Source organism: Myotis daubentonii, chromosome 8 (genome assembly GCF_963259705.1).
Source record: "Myotis daubentonii chromosome 8, mMyoDau2.1, whole genome shotgun sequence".
In the NCBI taxonomy this organism is placed as follows: domain Eukaryota; kingdom Metazoa; phylum Chordata; class Mammalia; order Chiroptera; family Vespertilionidae; genus Myotis; species Myotis daubentonii.
This window is the reverse complement of record NC_081847.1, coordinates 17,042,582-17,063,193: the sequence shown is the minus strand read 5'-3', so window position 1 is coordinate 17,063,193 and position 20,612 is coordinate 17,042,582. Positions and strand designations below refer to the sequence as shown.

Here is a 20,612-nt window from a genome sequence, read left to right as displayed (position 1 = left end):
CCAAGAAGTCATTCGGGGTTAGGAATTTCAGGATAAATAACCGGTCATGGATGATCTGGTAGCATTCTCTGTCTACTTGATTTCCAACCACTGTTAACTCTGCTCACCACACTGACTGTGCTCTAGGAGCATACGAAGTTCTTGGGAGGTGTGAATTGCTGGTAACAGACTAGAACATTTCCCGTGGGTGCTCTAGATAATGTGATTACTTAGGTTTCCTATCCCCGCTGCCACCCCCCATGAACTGTGTGCCGTGGGCCCCTTTCCCCTCATGGGAGACGCAAACAGAGCCACTCTGCATGTGCCTTCCTTGAGTTGAGGAGCTTCAGCTTTTCAAGGCACCACGCCGTGGACCCTCTCCAGCGTGAGCCAAGGGGGTCATGGAGGGGCTCCTCGGCCTCTCTCCCCTGCAGCCCCCTCAACCCTGGTTATGCTGGGCGCAGAGGCACCCGATTGGTAGAAACCAAGAAAACAGATGGCGCAGCAAACAATGGGGGCTTGTTTGTAATTGCTGATGAGGACGGGTTTGCGTTTCTCCCCAGCGTGTCCCCAGATGCAGCCTGGTGTGGTGGCTGGACCAGACAGAATGTCTCAATAACTGCCAGTCCATGGGTGAGTTAAGGAGATGCAAAGACAGAGACAGTTGGGGGCTGCCTTAATGATTCCATGGGGCTCAAATGTCACTTGCCCTTGACACACAGGCAGTGTGGCCAAAGGGCGGGGCCTATCCTTGGAAGTTGGCTGTCAGCTTCCTGATACATCCCAGGGGTGAGCACGGGGTACCCACTGACCGGGCAGGGCTGGAGGCACCAGAAGAGAGCACCGTGCTTGGGGATGAGGGACGGAAAGAGAATAGGCGTGTGATGCTTGGGGTGCGGGGGAGGGACACAAAGACTAGTCATTCCAGCCTTTATTCACTGGATATCCCATATGTATGTGCAGGTGCTGATCCAGGCTCGGGGCTACAGCGTGGAGGAAATGGAGGACGTCCCAGCTCTGGGGCTGTGGTGGAGGAGCTATGGCATGTGTTCTAATGGGGCGGTGTCACCGCTGGGGGAAAAAATATCTTATTCCTTATGCGCACAAAGTTCGGAAGTACAATAAACAGACATACAGTGTTTCTGTGGTGTTTCAGGGAAGGGGACAAATTAGGAAATAAACGTGCCTCAGAAGCCTCCACAGTGAGAGTGGGGCAATGAGAGACCAGGTTGAGAGACACTGGGTTATGGTGTTAATATGTGCCTTTTGTTACTGTTATTGTTAATCCTCGCCCAAGGAGATTTTTTCCATTGATTTTTACAAGAGTAAAAGGGAGGGAGGGGGAGAGGGGGAGAGGTAGAGAGAGAGAAACATCCAAGTGAGAGGGACACCTCGATTGGTTGCTTTCTGCAAGCGCCCTGACCAGGGCTGGGATCAAACCGGAAACCCAGGGACATGCCTTTGACCAGGAGTCAAACCCGCAACCCTTCGGTCTGAGGGCCGATGCTCTAACCACTGAACCACCAGCCAGGGCCAATATGTGTCTTGCAAGGTTTTTCCTTTTTTTAATTTTATTTTTTAATTAAAAAAATCTTTATTGTTGAAAATATTACATATCCCCCCCCCCCCGCCCTTGACCTCTTCTAACCCACCTCTACTCCCTGCCCCAGACCTTCACCAATCTGTTGCCTGTGTCTATGGGTTATGCATATATGCATTCAAGTTCTTTGGTTGATCTCTTCCCACCGCCCCCCCCTCCCCCTCTGAGATTCCGCAGTCTGTTCCATGCTTCTGTGTCTCTGGATCTGTTTTGTTCATTAGATTCCACATGAGTGAGATCATGTGATACCTGTCTTTCTCTGACTGGCTTATTTCGCTTAGCATACTACTTCCAGGTTAGTGGTGCTGGGAATCGGGAGCTGGCCCTGCTCACATCTCAGAGCAGCTGAGCGAGAGCCCTCTAGGAAGAGCCCTTCAAATGTCTCTCAGACGCCAGCGGGCCACTCGGGCTCAGACTCAGAGCGGAGCCCAGAGAATCCGACATCATTCTTAGAGAAAGATGCCTTACTTCTGTGGGCTCATGTGACTTCTCTGATACTCTGGATATCAACAAGGATTTAAAGGAACACAGGAAACAATCATCTTGGGTGGAGATTTTCTGTGTCCCACATAGCTCTGCCTCGTGGAGGCTTTGCAGGAGCTGCAGGGCTCTCTGTGGCATGTTTTCTCTGGCTGTACTCACTGGGGTAGCAAACAGCAAGGATTTGAACTGAGCTCTTATCTCTGAGGAAAGGCTGCCATCCAGGACTGCCACCTGGGATGAGCTGGGCAGGGTCGGACAGGGAAAGTGGCTGCCTCGCTCTGGGTTCCTGTTACTGAACAGTCAGTGTGGAAAATGATTAACTGGTTCAAGATAATTAGGGAAGGGAATGGTTTTGAGAGCTGGCATGGATGAGGGAAACAGTGGACCAGGGTTCCAGCTTTCGGCGAGTGCTAAACATCCTCCCAGCAGGAAGGCAGACAGAGCGGAGATCAGAGAGCTGCCGGGGTATTCAGACCCCTTGGAATGGCTCTGAGGAAGGGAACAGGTGCAGCCAGGGATGGGGTAAGCCTACACACTCAACTCCACACTGGCAACTAAGATCAGTGGGAACTGGCCAGCCTAATTAACATTTCCAAATGGCCCAAGGACGGCTTCCAGTATTTCCAACCCAGCAGCGGTGGCTGTGTCCTGGCCCTGGCTCTGGGCTCAGCTTCCTCTTTTTGGTTGTTGGTCTTGCCCATCAGCTTTGGTTCTGCAGCAGAAAGCTAGGACAGCTGGACCAAAAGGTGAGCAGGCAGAGGGAGCGTGTGATGATGTGCCTGCATGGGCCTTTGCACTTGCTATTCCTCTGCCTGGAATGCCTCTCTCCCCCCACCCCACCCAGTTCTAAATGACTTTCTCCATCACCTCTTAAATGTCTTCCCTCAAATGTTCCCTTTCAGTGAGGCCCGCCCTGACCCCCGATTTAAAGTGCCACCCCGATGTTATGTTTCTCAGCAGCTCTCCTGCTCCTTTTGCTTTTTCTTCTTAGCGCCCCTCAATATTCCAAATGTTTATGGAATGAATGTCTGCAGGCCGCGGCCCTCGTGGGTTCCCATCTGCTTAAGCTGTAGCAAAGGTGCATGTGTGTCCCAGGAGCCAAGCCGGACCTGAGTTCTAATATGTAAACATGGCTCTGGCAGTCACCACGCTGGGTAACTGGGCAAAGAGCAGCCGGTCTCGGCCCATGGAGTTCCATTTCTGGCTGCTTCTTTTCTTCTCTGTGTTGAGCCCTTCTCTCTGGGACTCTTGCCCCTGACGGTCTGGGTCAGCGCACATCCCCTGGTCAGGAGCCTGGCCTCAGAGGGCACACCTGGATGCCAGAGGCCCTGGCGTTAACTGGAGTCAGGCTGTTTCTTTAGCTACTTCTCTGAGCCCTAGGGATGTAGCTAGGCAGCAGGGTTTCCCTAACTACAACGCACGGGCTCACGCCAGCCACACAGTCTGCCCAGCGTACCTCAGCAGCCACGCAGGGCAGCCGGCACCTCCTGGTTCTGCCTGAGGTTAGGGCTTGGGGAGCAGAACCTCGCAGTGCGTCCTGGAGACCGCAGTGGCTTTCTCCAGCATCAGGCAACCTCACAGGTCAGACGGTCCGGCTCGCGAGAAGGGAGATGCTGGCTGACGGTACTGACCCCAGCTCCCACCACGGGAATGCTGAGCGCCGGGGGCAGGGCCCTGGTGAGTGAGTGCCGGTGGGTGGAATGTGTCCTCTATGCATCTGGGACTTCACTGTCTCCTATTCTTAAAGTGGCCGAAAAGCAGGGTTCTGCCTATTTTTCTAGGCACCCTTCGCAGGGATGCTCCTGGGCTCCTTGGGACTAAGAGAGGACTTTCGGCAACGGCAACACCGTAAGCACTTCAGGTATTATTTTAAAGTCGATTGGCATGTTTCCCATTTTAAGGGATTTTTTTTTCAGCCTTTTGAGAGACTTTAAAGGCTAATGGGGAAAAGGAACCAGTTTTTCTCTTTATTATGCTGTTTAGAGGTTTAACTTCCTGGTTACCATCATATATCCCTCTGAAAAAGAAGAGTATGAAATATTCTCTTTTTCCGTCAGCAGACCTAAATGTTCCATTTGGCCTCTGCTTTGGTTTGGTTTTTGCTAAATAGAAAACCAAGCGAAGCCGTTGGGTTTTCCAGGAACCCACCGCCGAGGCCGTACGTGTTCCTCCTGCTGGAACGAGGACACGAGGCCACAGCATTGGTGCCCAGGAGTGTGGACCTGGGCGTCAGAAGCGCCAGGTTCTTTCGAAACAAAATCTCAAGGTTATTTCAAATAAGCTTTAATTAAGAGTCATTTCCAAAAATTGTCTCTGAGAAAAATTCTTAGTACCTGCCGGCCATCTCTTGGCAACTGCTGAAGTGTCCCCAGAGCCGTAATTAGCAGTGAGGCACTTACAACCCTGCCAGGACTGAGGAGCCAGAGCTAGACGAACGCAGCCATTCACAGAAAAAGCAGCATCTTCAAGTCCTTCCAAAGGAGCAAATGAACTGTAATGTCCACACTTTAGAAGGAATAATCTCAGGTCCTATCTTTTTCTGGAAACCTGTGAGGACCCCCAATCTCTGCACCTGCCCTGGGCAGGAGCGCCCCACCGGCTCTGACAGGAGTCCTTTCTTCCTCTCGTCTCTTCCTACAGTTATTAGCCTTTATATTCTTCTTGTCCAGGGCCTTCCCGTTCTCAGACGTCTTAATGTCCAGCCAATGTGAGAAAGTGGAAATATCTAATAGATATTAGGCAAGTTTTCATTTCCTCCCAGGTTCATAAGGCAGATGGCATAGCCCAGCTCAGGGAAATCTCAACCCAACTGCAAACCATCGGCTGACTGGCTTTTCTTCCCTTTTGACTGTATCTTTTTAACATGTGGTTACAGGTTGGAGCTAACTAACCTGGATTTATTAATCATTAGCCATTACGGGAGGCTCATGAGTATGTGCTTCTCCCTAACAAGACTTCAGGCTCCAGAAGGGAAGGAGAGGCAGGGCACAGGCCTCCTGAGCCTTTGTGTTCCCTTAAAACGCCCGGCTCAGCCCTCCTGGTGGCAGCTGCCAAGGGAAGGGAGGGGAGGGCATCCAGAGATGGTGCCATTGACAGGGAGCACCATAGTGTCTGTCAGGGTCAGTGGAACACATGTTTGTTTCATCTCTTCCTTCCCTCTTCCAAAGATGATGTTGAAGACAGTAAAAGTTTTAAGAGGAAAAAGGGGTGAAAAAGCACAAGGCAAAATGTGGTGCTAAAGGGGGCAATCGAGAATTCTCTTTAAAATCCTCAGTAACATTGAAGAAAGCATCCGGCACCAAGTGTCAGTTATTCAAACAGCACCACCCAGGCCGTGGCTGACCCAGGCTTTCTCCAGGGCAGTTCTGACCTCACTGCTTATCACTAGTCCACGTTCCCTAGGAGACCAGGAAGGGAGGGGGAGAGGTGCATCACCACTACAGGTGTTTGTTCTGCATCCACATCAGGCCCAACACACACCTGTGGCCTGGGGACACACCTGTACTGCTTAACGCAACAGCCTGACCGCTTTCTGTCACATTTCTCTTCTACTCCTTTTGCATATGTGATAAGAAAGAAATTATATGCATCATTCTCTAAGGCAGCGGTTCTCAACCTGTGGGTCGCGACCCCTTTGGCGGTCGAACGACCCCTTCACAGGGGTCGCCTAAGACCATCCTGCATATCAGATATTTACATTATGATTCATAACAGTAGCAACATTACAGTTATGAAGTAGCAATGAAAATAATTTTATGGTTGGGCCACAACATGAGGAACTGTATTTAAAGGGCCAGAAGGTTGAGAACCACTGCTCTAAGGGTGTTACAGTCTATTAAGATAGAAGAAACATACAACATGACAAAGACTTGCATAGGCTAAGAAAAATCAAGATATAAGTAACAAGTGAGATGGCACTAAGGCAAGGCCCTAACCATGACTGAGAGGCCTTGACTTAGGACAGTGGTTCTCCGTCCTGCTTGCATATTAAAATGCTCTCAGGAGTTTTTAAAAGAAGGTCCCCAGGGCCAGACCACAGCCCAGACCAGGAAATCCCAATGCCTGGCGTGGGGACACAGCATCCAGATTCCTACAGCTTCACAGGTGAACTAACGTGCAGCTGTAGCCAGATCCAGGCGGCTGGGCAATGGGACTGTGGGTGGTTAAAAAATTCCTATGGCTGCTTCAGTGTATTTTTAAGAAGAATGCATTTTAAGTGTTGTTGTTTTTTTAAATGTCGTATGCAAAGGGGGTCAGAATTGAGGCAGTTAGGTTGTGAAGAAAGATCTGGTCTGGGTCTGGGAGGGATTATTGGGTGGAAGGACCGCACACGCAGGGCCGTCGGTTTGCAGGGCGTGTGGCTACACTTGCTTAGCCATGGACGCCTGAGGGTGCGGGGCGGCAGCCGGAGCTCCTGAACAGACAGGGTCACAAGAGCACTTGCACTTAAAGGCAACTTCTGGAGAATCCGAGTGAAATTCTGAGATTCAGCCCTGGTCTTTAACTGATATTAATACACCAGCAGCCGTGGCTCTGATTTCTGGGACTATCCCACGGGGCCGGCACGGGGCCAGCATTTTCATATGTCCTGGCCCTGGCTTGCACCTCTCCTGCTAGGAGACAGGCTGCTAAGAGATGCACCCAGGGTCTTCTGATAGTTTCTGTGAACTTAATATAATGATTTTGTTGCAGAGAAAAATTACTAAGGTCTTTTCTGTTAGGTTGGTAAAGCGTTCTAAGCGGGCACCTGTGCAATTCCTGAGCGTGGAAGGTGAAAACGTGAAGCTCTGTACAGCAGCAGCAGAGGCAGCAGCATACGGAGACCAACTCGGACTAATCTGCTTTAAGCTCCAAATACGACCCACATCACAAGTGGCAGAATCTGAGGGTGCTGAGTGAGGCATTTTCTCCCACTTGTTCTAAATCCTGGAGCCTTCACAGGCTCTAGCCTGTCGTGAAGGAGGGAGTGTTTCTGACCATATCTTGGAGAAATCATATGTTGTTTTATGTAGGGCTAACAAATAAACAACGATCTGTGCTCCCTCTGCTGGCTCCTTATAGCAATATTAAAGCAGGAAGGACCACAAACAGTGCCGGCATCCTCAGCAAACACTTCTCTTATAGGGAGAGGAACCACTCATTTTTCTTGGTTTTAGACATTCTTTGAGAGAAATCCATCTTTATCACCTTCTGACCAAAGCACTTGGAAATTCTTAAAATATGATGTTAAATTAGACATACCTCTAGTTCACAATTACCAAATTGTCAGCTGTGACTGTAATAGTAATTTGGGGATCATTTATCAACAGACACAAGGGGATCCCTCCCAGATCTTAAGGTCCAGACACAATCATTAAAGCAGTCCTGAAAAAAAAACCCTCAAGTCCAAGCTCAAGTTTCTCTTTTCTCCTTTTGTTTTATAAGAGCAGCTTCCCCAAAGTAAAGATTTACACTATTTATATCCTTTCTGATAATGTCAAGCATTAGACTTGATTTTCCAAATCATTAGCATGCAGAAGAATGACCTCATGGTGAACAGATGCACTTGGCTGTGAGCGGCAGCGATTACATCAGCCCCTCCCAGCAGTCGAGGGCGCCCGTGCCCGTTAACCCTTTAACGGCTCCTTTGCTGGCCCCCTTCATTGGAAACATGCTTGGAAACACAAACTTAGTCCCTTACCCCAATGTGTGTGTGTGTGTGTGTGTGTGTGTGTGTGTGTGTGTGTGTGTGAAATGCACAAATGTACATACACAGAACATATCTATACACACATGTGTAGACATATATATGCAAACACACACTCGTGTGTGTGTTAACTGCAGCCAATAGTTTAACACTGGCTACCACTCAGAAATCGCTGGTCAATAAGGAAGGAATCAAAAGGAATGCAAATTACAGGGCTAGGTGAGAAAGCAGCTCCAATCCCGGTTCTACAGTGGGCATTACTGAAACAAGGAGTGGGCAGAATAGATAGGAGGTACGTGGTATTGTAAAATAACGTTTTTGCATTGGCAAAATAGGTGTGTAAAAATCCTCTTTTAAAAAAGCTGAGCACCCACCTATTAGCCAAACAACAAAAGACCCTGCCTCACATCTGTGGTTGACAGTGAGTCATGAATAGAGGGCACAGTTGGCCACCGTGACCATCTATGGCCGCCTTGGGTGACAAGCGACAGCACTGGGGCAGGGCGAGTCTGAGGAGAGGGCACTTCCCACTTGGCACATCTCTTACTTACAGCGAGGATGTAAAGCAACATCAGAGTCCCTCCCTCTAGAAACAGGGGCTGCTTGCTGCTACCAAGCCAGTGTGCAGTGAACACAGCGTTCAGGTTACTCTCCTTCTGTGTTCACAACAAAGCCCTTGGACAAGGATACAAAGAGAACCCGAGAGCCCCTCGCTCCTCAGGCTGGCATCTGCATGTGAGCAGTAGCCCAAGGCCTGGCTTTGGTGACCCTGCTGGCCAGGGTGGCCGGGTTGGGTCGGATGGGCACCGTGGGAGCTTAAGCTGCTCGGGGTCAGTTTTTCCAACTGGCTTGCTGCTTGGAAGAGCAGATTGCCCCTCAGTTTCTTAGTTTAAGCTGCTCAGCTCATCTGGGTTTGATCACACTCGCCCCAAGATAATAAAAAACACTGTGAATAAGTGAGAAGTGTTTTCATCTGTAAAAGTGGTAACAGACAGGGGTAGGGATTCCTCGAAAGCAGAACCGGCATGGGCATGGGGCGAGGAGGTGGCTCTGAGAGTGCGCCTGTGCGTGCTCCACCCTCACTGCGCGGCCCCCAATTTCAGTTCAGGTCAAGTTCATTTCTAGTTCCTTCTTAATCACTGTGGTGGGCACATAGGCAAAGCATTAAAAGAGAAAGAGCATTATGCCCTGACACAAGTCCCATTCATGGATTGGTGTGATATCCATACAAAAATTTTTATCACTCAACACCCAATTCCCTAAACCCTAAACAGTATGAAATGTGATACTGGTGTAAATAACTTGAAAAAAGAAAGGAGCAGGATTTGTCTTGATATTCCATCTTTGGTTTCACGTTCCTTTTGTACAGGTTCCAATGCCCATACTTCTGAGCTGTCAGAACCTTGTCAGTAATCGTCTTTAAACTGCAGGTCTTAAAAAACCCAAATGACTCCTACAGTCTCACTTAAGATGTTACCTACACACTAATTTAAATTGGTTTTAATAATCTTAAACTTTTTGGGGAAAAAATCAAATTTATACAGAGGCTAAAATATACCTAGAAAATAAAGTTCATCAATATTTGTTTCAATAGTCAAGAGCCTTAAGAATGTAACAGTTGAATTGATGAGTGCAAATATCTATTATTTAATCTCTTTAATTTTAAGAAACAAAAAGGTTTCTCAAAGTACTGAAAAATTAAGCCCCAAATCATTGTGAGGGCGAAAAAACCAGAATAATTATCTTTAAAAATTAGCTTTGCTATAGATCTTTCATCAAGAATTAGAAACAATTTTAAACCTCTACCTAAACTGGGTATGAAATCTTCATTTCCCTTGAAACTGATTTCCTTTTGGTTTTAGATGGAACGTTGGCAGAGTGTATAAAAGAATTCAATTCACAGCTGTTCTACCTTTTTAATGTAGGAAACATTAATCAAAGCTTTAAGTTATAAGCTTTTCTCATGTTGCTTAGTATTCCAGTTCAACAACGATCAATAGAGGCCATCCCTGTGTTCCTCGATGCCTCACCAGGAAGCAGGGGCGTGATTATGTAAATCGCATGGCTCTGCTCCCTTGGCCAGCTTGCTTATCTCCCAGGCCTTCTGCCTGCTGCTCCTGGCTCCCCCGGCGAGTGCAAGCCTCTCCTCTTATCTCCCAACAAAGCTGGGAGAGGCGAGGACCGAAGCCAGCGATGTTAAACAGTGATGCATGGCTGATTTTATTTGTAAGTGATTTATTTCACGGAATTTAATTTTTTTTCACTTTGTGTGTAAGAGATTTGTTAACAAGTCAGAACAGGAGAAGGAAGGTGGTGTCAGAGGCAACTGACACAGGTTAGAAATCTATTAAGCGCCCTCACAATGTGTCTACACTAGCAGAAGGAAGCCCTTCACTGAGAATTTCAGCATGCATTGACTAAGCATCCCATTACTCTCTGAAAGGCAAGTCATCTGCAATGACATGCAGAAATTTGTAAGTAATTCTATTCTTTGAAAAAAAAAAATAAAACTCCACCCACAATAATCATACAATCATTTTAGGTGGCAGTACACCATTTTCCCTGAATTGTTCATATAAGAGAGTGAAACCTAAAAACAAGAACATTCATGGAAATGTTTGAAATTTCCCATATGCCTAATAAATGAACATGACAGTCAGCCAGTTTCTAAACAGGTTCCACACCAGGTGCTGCTCTGGTCAGCGGCCGGTCCACGTGACACAGGCCGCTGTAGAGAAGGCTCATGCGGCCCTGCCGTCATGATGGACCAGGGGACACCGCCCTTCCATTCCTCCCGCATTAATCCCTGACCCGGGTATCTCGAGTATCTCGGCAGCGTAATCCCCATTTAGCATTAGTAGCAACGGCTTCGACTGTGAGGAACTCTTTTTTTGATAAGTAAGCACTGATGCGGGCATCGCTTTTAGACAACATTATTCCCAGCTCAGCAAGAAACCCACACTCCCAAATGAACCGAGCACATCACTGAGGAAAGTTCATTAACCTCGCTAGATTCGGAGGTTAACAGGATAGCGGAAGAAAAGAACTGGGTGAACAGCTCGGATACAAAACACATTAAAATGAATGTCATCGTTCCTTTTGATATTCATTAGTTGATTCAGAGGGAGAATGCTCTTCTTAAATTCGCAAGCATTTATCTGTGAAAAACAGGTGTACATCTGCTGCTCGAGTGTGTCTTAAGCGCGCGAGGGAAGAATAATGCAGACACTCACCCGTTCCACCGAGGGAGTAGCTGGGAGACGGAGAGAAGACTTGGGCTGCGAAATCCTCAAATGTCATTACTTCGCGGTGGTTCTGAATTATGGCTTCGAGATAGAGGGCTCGCTCCTCATAGCTGCAGTGATCGGTTAAGGAAACAAGTGCATGTGCAGAATGGCATACATAACAATGCCAGGGTCCACTCTGCTTTACGTACAGTGATGCAACTTTTATGTTTGTGGGGGGTGAGGGGGGATTACCTTGCAAGTTTGTTAACATCTGTCAGAAATTTAAGGATTGGTCTTAATGATAAAATTCTGATTTCGAGACCTAAGTTTCTTTTGGATTTCAATTGCATCCAACACTAGTATCAAGAAAAAGTATGTAACCCATAGTTACAGAATCACATCAAAAGACCATTAAGATTGAGTCAAACGAACAAAAACAGAGACACGGACTATGACAGCATCTCTTTCCACTGACAGCTGGGGGACAGATCTGGATCTTCTCTTGCTAGTTCCCGGATAAAATGTTCTCTTCAGCCTACTGACAAAATGATTTGCTACTTCAAGCAAGGGTCAGTGAGAAGGTGGTGGCACACACTCCTAAGAAATAAGCTAATCATGTCCCTGGGACCAGGGAAGGCCGAGGAGGCATGCTCTGAGGGGGCACCTGAGCCGAAAGCCGAGCTAGGCTGTGAGCATTCGGAAATAAGAACAAATACGTTGGAGGATCAAGCAGAGAGTGCGCAGGGCAATACTTAAAAAAAAGACTGCCTTTTAATTAAAACTGCAGTCTGGAACACACGGATTCAAATGTGTAATCAAAAACCAGCCACCAATAAAACTTACAAGCGTAACACACTGAAGCAACTTTCCAGCTGTCTTAACAGGACCCCTGCGTGTGGCCGCCTTTCATGGGGCAGAAAGCAAATCTTCCCCTTTTGTGTGCGGCTTCTGCTTCCTGGGAAGGTGAATGCTGCACTTCCAATAACAGGATAACGCCAGAACAATTCGACGGCGATGGAGGCACCGCACGTATGACTTTATGAATTAACACTTGGGGAAGGCGGCATGATGTCTCATTTTCCCCTTCCTCATCGTCAACACCGAAGTTAAAAGATGCGTTTTGGTCATTGTGAAAATCATGCTAATTTTCCAGGAGCACCGGGAATGTGGATCACCATCAGTTTATGATCTGTACCGACAGAAGCAATCCTAGCATCTCTCACTGTGTTGTCAAAATGGCCTCTTTAAAAACATAACTTGGTGACAATTATGCCCTTCCAATTAGCTTTCGATAGAGCACGTGTCTTAAAACAGGAAAGTATTTTTCTGTTTTCTCGGTGCAGGCTCTCCCTCCCCCTTCTCCTTGAACTGTACTCAGAGGAGCATTCTGCACCACGAAACCAGAGGCAGTCCGGGCTGTGCTGTCAGTACAGCGGCCATGGGTCACACGTGGCCATCTAAATTTAAGTTTAAATTAACTACAGTAAAGAACAGAGACCCAGTTCCTCTCGTCTCCCTGGCTGTGGCTCGGGGTCCCCGTGCTGGAGGCACACACAGACGCACCTGCTGCCGTGGAAAGCACGACTGGGCAGCGCTATTCCAGAATTTGCCTTTAGGCTGCCTCTAAGCAGCTTTTAAAAAGGGAACTGAGTTTCAAGGTTTCAAAAGTGGCCCCTCTGATGATTTATGATCTTTCCCATAGGGGGTCACACAGCCCTGGGCCTGCAAGCGTGAGCTGCACCGGCTCCTCGGCTGCAGGCAGAGCTCCCGGCGACTCACCTTAACTAACGAACAGGCTGCCAAACTTCCTCGGCGAGAGGCGCCCGCTCAGGCCCCATTCCAGAGGGACCCACTAATGCCATTCACGTCTCATTATGAACACGCTTATTCTGCACAGTACTTGGCTGTCGCCGCGGCTCGGCCCTCTGTGCATGGCCCCAGCAAGCCGCTGGTCTGGGGAACAGCAGGACGTTAGGCCTGAGTGGCCGTCTGGTGAACAGGCACTCTGACACTAAGCTGGCACGTGCTGGCCCAGCAGGGGCCGAGTGAGGCGTGACAAATTACTCAAAGAGCTAAGCTAAACTTATGTCTGACAACCACCTGAGCCTTCGGACAGCCATGGCCCGCTGTCAACACTCAATTCATGGAGCCTCTTTTCAGCCCCCCGTTTGCTCGTGGGCCTGGGTTAGAGCAGGTGCGTCCCTCTAAAGACCTGTCATGCTCGGCCTGGAATCGTCCTGCTGTTTCCTGAAAGGCCCCACTGCGTCCGACACATCCACATACAGCGCTCGGGACAATGGTGAACAAAACAGAAATGTGAATGCATCTTGCTAAATATGCTATCTGGGAGTGTGTCTGCTATGTAAATCAGGCTCACAGTCAAGCCTATACAGGGATGCTGTGTGCAATCCCATAGAAGCGGACCCCGGACAGCAGCCTGTCATCCTCATCCTGCATGACAGCCCCCGACTGTCCCAGCGAGTCCCAGTCAGGCTGAGAGCAGGCCCAGTGCTAGAGTTCCGGAGGGTAGCAACCAGGTTGTGAGATTCTCTGACTCGAGGAACAGCTGTGGTGTGAACCCTAACATAAGGCTCTGTGGGAGACAGAGAGCACAAAAGGTGCTTCTAGAACTGGATAACTGGAGAATTCAGACTTCATAGAAGGTTCCTGATCTCCGTATTTTTGCCCAACAGTCACAGACCCCCCTTCCCCCCAGGCTGGTCCTGTGCTGGTGTAGGAGCCTTAGTGCTCAAGTGGGTATCATCCAGACAGACATCCATAAGGGAATGGGTGAGGCCAGGAAATCAGCAAATGCATTTTCACTCGTGGTCCAAGCCAGGTCATGTAAACACCATGACAAAAAGAAAACAAACACCATCCCAAGCCTGGCAGCATTTAGAGACGGCCACGCAGCTCCTGGGCGCCCCAAATCGTTTCTTTTAGAAGCTTTAAAAAATGTAAGACGTGCTACCATGTGCACTGCATGCTGAAAGCGTGCTGGGCAGTGGGCAGTGCACGGCCAGTGACCTCTGACTGAAAGCAGGTGGCTAAAGGGGCACCTGGTCTCCAATCCAATTCCTGTTTCAATACGAACCACTGCCCTTTATTCTCTTAAAAAGACCACTAACAAATGTGAAAGCTGAATTCAGTCTTGAATTTACTATCTCACTAAAAACCACACAAAGTACTTTTTTAAACAGCAATTTCCCCCCTTAATTACGCAATTCAGAGACCATTCAATTTACTAACTAGAAAACCATCTTGATTTGTGGTTACTTTTGGGTTTCTTTGGTGACCCATTCTGTCTATATTTTCACGTAGGAATTTTTATTTATTATAGATCTTCCTCTACTCGACTAAAGAGGCCATTGGTCTTCACTGGTTACATTTCATCAAAACTTCAAGAGGACTTCCTAAGACCCTCAAACACACTCTGCTGGGTTGCAAGAGCCTGAGGATCCAAGTTCAAAACCTCCCCCCTCCCCCCCTGCTTTATTCTGATTATAACTTGTTTTAATTTTTAGAAATGGCAGCAGCAGATGACAGGAGGGAGCTTACTTTTTGGAGGAAGATGGGTCTAGGTCTGAATTCCAGCCCTCTCCCTCAACAGCTAGGGGAGCCCCAGTTCACCTACCCCCCTAGAGCCCCTCCCCCCCGCCCCTCCCCCCCCAACCGCACCTTGGTTGTCTTATGTGTAAAAATGGGGACATTGACATCTGCTCTTGGGGCTGCCAGAAGGATTAAGTGGAATCATATGAAGCATCGACCCAGCTTCCAGCACACAAAAGAAACTCGATAAATGTGAGCAGCCTGTTCCTCCCACCCCCTTTCACAAGCAGGCCTCCTTCACACTGCAGCCCCCTGCTGAGCTGGGGGGCGTGTCCTATGGTGTCCATGTGACTAATCATTAAATGGAAGCTCTGAGTTCAAGTAAGTTTCCAGAATCATGGTGCAATTGGGGCTAGAACCCAGGTCTTCTCACATTCACTGCTTGCAGCCAATATCTAGAATTCTAGAATACATAGAATTTCAAATTTTACGCAAGATTGGGAGCTAAACTCCAAAGGCAGATAAACTGACTTAAATATACCTGGGTATAAGAGTCAACTGCAACTTAAACTTGAGCACATGGCTTTAAATTGCTGACTTTATAAATTCATGCAAATAACAATTTCATTTGAATTGCTTTTTACTTATTCAGGCTACGTGCTTGTTGACTGCCCATATAGTAGTTTTAAATTTCTATCTTGGGATAACTTTTACCTTGGATCACTTCCATTTTTTTTTTTTTAATCAAGGGGAAAAAGGAATTGCTTGAAAGAGTCTATATTGCAAGTTGCATTTTTTTTTTTAACCCATGAAGTCCTTCTTGCCTGGCCTTCTCTAAATTTCCCAAGCATGAACACCATACTCAAGTGGACAAAGCCGCTTGGAGGAGGCTGCCCCTTCTTGCTGGACACAAACCAACCCAGGGCCCTGCCTGTGGCTGCAGCCTCCACTCACAGCAGTGACCGCAGAGAGAGAGAGCACATCCCTGGGCTGCAAGTTGATCGGTCCCCAGCCCTGGGGGGCGTGTGCGGTAGGCAACCAATCGATAAGTCTCTTTTACATCGATGTTTCTCTCTCCCTCCCTCCCCTCCCTTCCATCCTCTCTAAAAATCAATGGAAAAAAATAGGCTCACGTGAGAATTAACAATAATAACAACAAAAAAACAAACTGATGAGAACAGAAAATAGCGCTACTCAAACTGATCTTTTCTCACTCATTGGAAGGACAATGAGCTTCTTTAAGCCCAAGGTAGATATAAAAAGTATAAGTTTGCTTATTAGAGATAATAACAACAGAAAAGTCCATATGGTTGAGACACAGAGAAAGCAGAAAACAGACGGTGTTATTTTTAGGATCTTCGTTCTAGAAATAGATTGAAATGTTATAAAATTAGAGAAAAATTCAGGAAGTTATGAAAACTGACAGATGGGCTTTAAAGAGCTCAAGTCAAACATGGACACAAATGCCATTCATGGGGGTGGCAGTATTGCTTCGGCCAAAATGTTTCTCCTCAAAAATACTGTTGCTAGAATTACCATGCACTAAGAGTGGCAAAATGGGCTGAACTAGACTCAAAATACTACACAAGTACATGGGCCTATGTGTATGATTTCTATACATTATCCTGCTCTGCTCATAAGACTTGATCTCAAGTGACTTTGCCATTATCAAAAAGCAAGTCCATCTTCACTCAAGTGTGCATCCATTCAATAAATGCGCACTGAGTGCCCATCTGTGCTTGGTGATGGGCATGCAACTGGGAAATGAGACAGATGCTGTCCCCGCCCTTGTCAAGCCTGCGTTCTAGCAGGAACAAATCCACAGAATAAGGCAGACTGTTCTTACATTAGTGCCAGGTAGGAAAGCGGGGATAGGAAAGGCAGGGCCGTCTCTGAGGAAGTGGCAGGAAAGGGGCTAATCATGGGGGATGTGGTCAGGGAGTGGTAAGAGCATTTCAGGCACAGAGGCACGACCCAGAAGGAGCTTAGGGCGTTGCAGCCAAGGTGACTGGAGCCAAAGGGTGGCAAGACGGTGAGGAGGGACAGTGGAAAGACTGGCTGTGGCTGGGTCACGAGAGACCTGTTTGAGGCAAGGGAGCATATGATTTTACTTAAGTTTTTGGAACTCTCTTAGAAGATCTTCCATCACTAAGAAGAGTCTAGCATGCTCTTGAGTTTTGAAGAAGTGATGTTGACTTGAATCTATAGATTCAACCAATGGGTTTGTACAAATGTCTTAATAATTTATACTTTTTGCCTATTGCCAGAAGTGAAGGACATCTATTCTGGGCAAGTGGAAAAGGTAAGAAGGTTCCTTGAAGATTTGAAATGATCAGAATCTCTGAGAATAGTCTTGACAGAGAAAGGGTCATGTTGGGTGATGGGCCTGACTTGGAGGGAAGGGGAAATGGAGCGGAGGTGGGGGAGAAGCAGCCATCCTATAAAACAAAGCATTATAGACCAGATAGTGGGAACATACCTCACACAAGGATAAGTACTGGGCTCACATAACTCTGGTGAAAATGAGATTGCTTAAGATAGCTGTGGTCCGGCTGGCATGGCTCAGTGGTTGAGCATTGACCTATGAACCAGGAGGTCACAATTCAGGGCACATGCCTGGGTTGTGGGCTTGATCCCCAGTGTGGGGCATGCTGGTCAAGGATTCTCTCTCATCATTAATGTTTCTATCTCTCTCCCCCTCTCCCTTCCTCCCTGAAATCAATAAAAATATATTTTAAAAAAGATAGCTGTGGATTGAGGAATGCTACCCTCAAGCAAATGCTTAAAATATACCCATACATACATTTTAAATCTAGTAAGAAAGATGAGCCAACAGTGGCAGAGACTCTGAGCTCAGAGAAGAAATGACTGAGAATATTTTATAAAAGTAGGAAACTAATGAGCTAACATCATCTGTTAGTCCCACTACCAGTAGCCTTTGGATTAGAGAATGCAGTGGATGATAACACCTTCTCATTTTGGGGGCAATTTTGTGAACAGTGATCAAAGGATAAAGTTTTAAAATGCCTACCGGTCTTACATATGACACCAAAAGCACAAGCAACCAAAGAAAAAATAGGAAAATTAGGCTTCATCAAAATGAAATACTCTTAGACTTCAAAGGGCTCTATCAAAAAAGTGAAGAGACAACCCATGGAATAAGGGAAAATACGTATTTGCAAATCTTAAGAGACCCTTCATAAGGGTCTCATGTACAGAATATATAAAGAACTCATATCTCAATAATAAAAGCACAGCCCCCTTAAAAATATGGGCAAATGATTTGAAAAACTTTTCTCCAAAGAAGATATACACATGACCAATACATGACCAGGTGCTCCACATCATTAGTCAACAGGGAAATGAAAATCAAAACCACAATGAGCTACCTCACACCCAGCAGGATTGTTATAATCAAAGGATAAGAATCAATAACAACAACATTTAAAAAGAAAAAAGGATGAACAACAAGTATTGGTGAGAATGTGGATAAATTGAAATTCTCATGCTTTGCTGGTGGGAATGTAAACTGGTGTAGCCACTATGGAAAATAGTTTGGCAGTTCCTCAAAAAGTTAGACATAATCTGGCTAACATGGCTCAGTGGTTGAGTGTCGACCTATGAACCAGGAGGTCACAGTTTGACTCCTGGTCAGGGCACATGCCTGGGTTGTGGGCTCAATCCCCAGTGTGGGGCATGCAGGGGGCAGCTGATCTATAATTGCCTCTCATCATTAAGGTGTCTTTCTCTCTCTCTCCCTCTCCTTTCTTCTCTGGAATTTATATATATATATATATATTAATATTAGACATATGACCCAGCAAAACCTGCTCCTAGAGAACTGAAAATACATTTCCACACAAAAACTTGGACAGACACGTTCACAGCAGCATTATTCATCATGGTCAGAAAGTAGAAGCCCAAATGTCCATAAACTAATGTATTCAGATAAAATGTGATATATGCATAGGATGAAATAGAACTGAGTCATAAAAAGGAATGAAATACTGAACATGCTACAACCTGGATGAACTTTAAAAACATGTTAAGTGAAAAGAGCTAGTCACAAAAGGCCACCTACTGTGTGACTCCATTTATATAAATGTCCAGAATAAACACCTCTATAGGTTTTATTTTATTTATTCTGACAGAAAAGAAATTAGTGATTGCCAGGGGCAGGGGTCAAAGAAAAATGAGGAGTGACCACTGTGGGTATGGGGTTTCCTTTTGGGGTGATGAAAATGTTCTGGAATTGAATGATGGTGATGGTTGCACAGTCTGGTGATTATGCTTACATAAGTGAAAGGGTGAGTTTTATGCTATGTGACTTATAGCTCAACAAATGCCTACTGGTGTACAGCACACACTATGTATCCTGGGGAAGGTCTTCTCACGAGAAGGTCCTCACTGACCACGCTCCCGAACCAACGGCAAGGTGGCCTGGCAGAAGCAAAGCCCCCCAGGTCTTGGTGTGGGATCTTTTATTCTTGGAGACACATGAGGAGGGCAGACCATGTGGCAGGGACTGTCCCTGGAGTGGGAAGGAGGACCGTGACAGAGACAGTGCTGTCCCTCACAGCGTTCTCCCTTCACATGCCAGGTGGCAAGGAACCCAGTGAGCGGAATGAATCCAGAAGGTGGTGCAATTCCCTGGGGGTGGACAGTGGTCTAGGCCAGACAGCAAAGGGCCTGCCACGGGAAGAGAAGCAACATCTGTCTGCAGCACCTTGGAATCACTGAAGGGTTTAAAATAAAAACCAGCAAGATCTAATCTGTACTTGAGAGAAAATGAGGGGTGAGGGGAAGGATGTGTGAGAAAGGGCCTAGAAGGGAGAGAGACAAGAGGAAGAGAAGCTAGGAACTAGAGGAAGAGAAAAGAGAGAGGAGAGAGGGGACATGGGCCTCAAGAAAGTGCTGGTGGAGGGAAAGGAAGGGAGGAGGCAGGGTGCAGGGCTCTCTGGGGCAGACCCAGCTGCACGAGGGTGAGAGAGAGGGAGGAGGGATCGGGGTGTAGGTGACAAGATGAACGGTGGATTCTGATGGGCCTACAGGCTGTCAGCTGAGAAATACTGGGGAGGTGATGAGGGCGCTTCAGCAGAGGCCTGGGCTGGAGATAGAAAGCTGTGAGTCACGGGTCGGAGATGATCATGGAGGGGGAAGGGGAGAATGAAATGCTGAGAAGTCCCTCCTGCCCGCGTCGGAGGGGGATACAGAGTGAGAACCACATCACAGAACCCTGGGAGAAGCTTCTGGAAGGAGAGGCCTCTGCTTCGATACCCTTCTGGGTTCTCAGCGTCTTCCCTGGTATGCCACCCAGCAGGATACGCCACTGGTGGGCTGGGTTGGGCATCTAATAATCCTAAATAAGTGGATGAAATTCCATAATAATCGAGACAAGAACAGAGGCTAGTTCCATCCTGAAGCCATGTATCACTTCTACAAAGATTTTGTTTGTCTTTCCATATAATGCAAACTTAAAATTCTAGGATTAAGACCCCAAATAAATGAATCATGCAGAGTAAATGTCACCGCCTGGCAATGGATAGAGAGGATGACTCTACTAAACAACGTAACCAAATAAAATGAATGTTTAGGAAAAGGAAATTAAACACATAAGATAGTAGATTAGGTTTCAAACCCTAATGATACACTCCTGGAGAGGAAAACAGTCCACTCCTGCCAAGAAAGAAGAAAATACCCAAATAACCAAGTTTAAGAATAATTCTGAGGAAATAAGAGTAAATGGGAAAAAATAGGTTTTCTTCAGGCTATTAGATTACAGGCTTTTGGAGAAGGTCTGCTCTCCATGCCCTTGTCCTTCTGGCATAGGCAACGGAAGGAAGGTCCCCGCAGAATCTGAGATGCTGATGGGTTAGATCTATATTTTATTAGAAACGTTCAAATCAGTGCTTCCCAGGGATTGATTTGTGAAGGAGCACAGCCTTAATTACAGCATTTTCCATTTCCATCTTCTCCAGTTCTAGTGCATCCCACTCTCTGTAAATCACCAAGCGAGAAAGGGCCCCGCGACACTGTCACTCCAGGTCTCCCATCAGGAAAAACGTAAGTGACAAGAAAATCAGTCATT

General features: G+C 47.0%; 1 protein-coding gene across 5 annotated transcripts in view; it reads right to left on the bottom strand.

Moving 5' to 3' along the window:
* The window catches only part of RALGAPA2 (Ral GTPase activating protein catalytic subunit alpha 2), a 295,521-nt gene that overhangs the window by 8,518 nt on the left and 266,391 nt on the right, over nt 1-20,612 (bottom strand). For 2 of the 5 annotated variants that reach the window (XM_059705413.1, XM_059705415.1), the window contains one exon: nt 10,982-11,103. The exons of the other annotated variants lie outside the window; for them this stretch is intronic. In XM_059705413.1, coding sequence (XP_059561396.1) covers nt 10,982-11,103 — 122 coding nt within the window. The remainder of the gene's footprint in view (nt 1-10,981; nt 11,104-20,612) is intronic. 5 annotated transcript variants of the gene reach the window in all.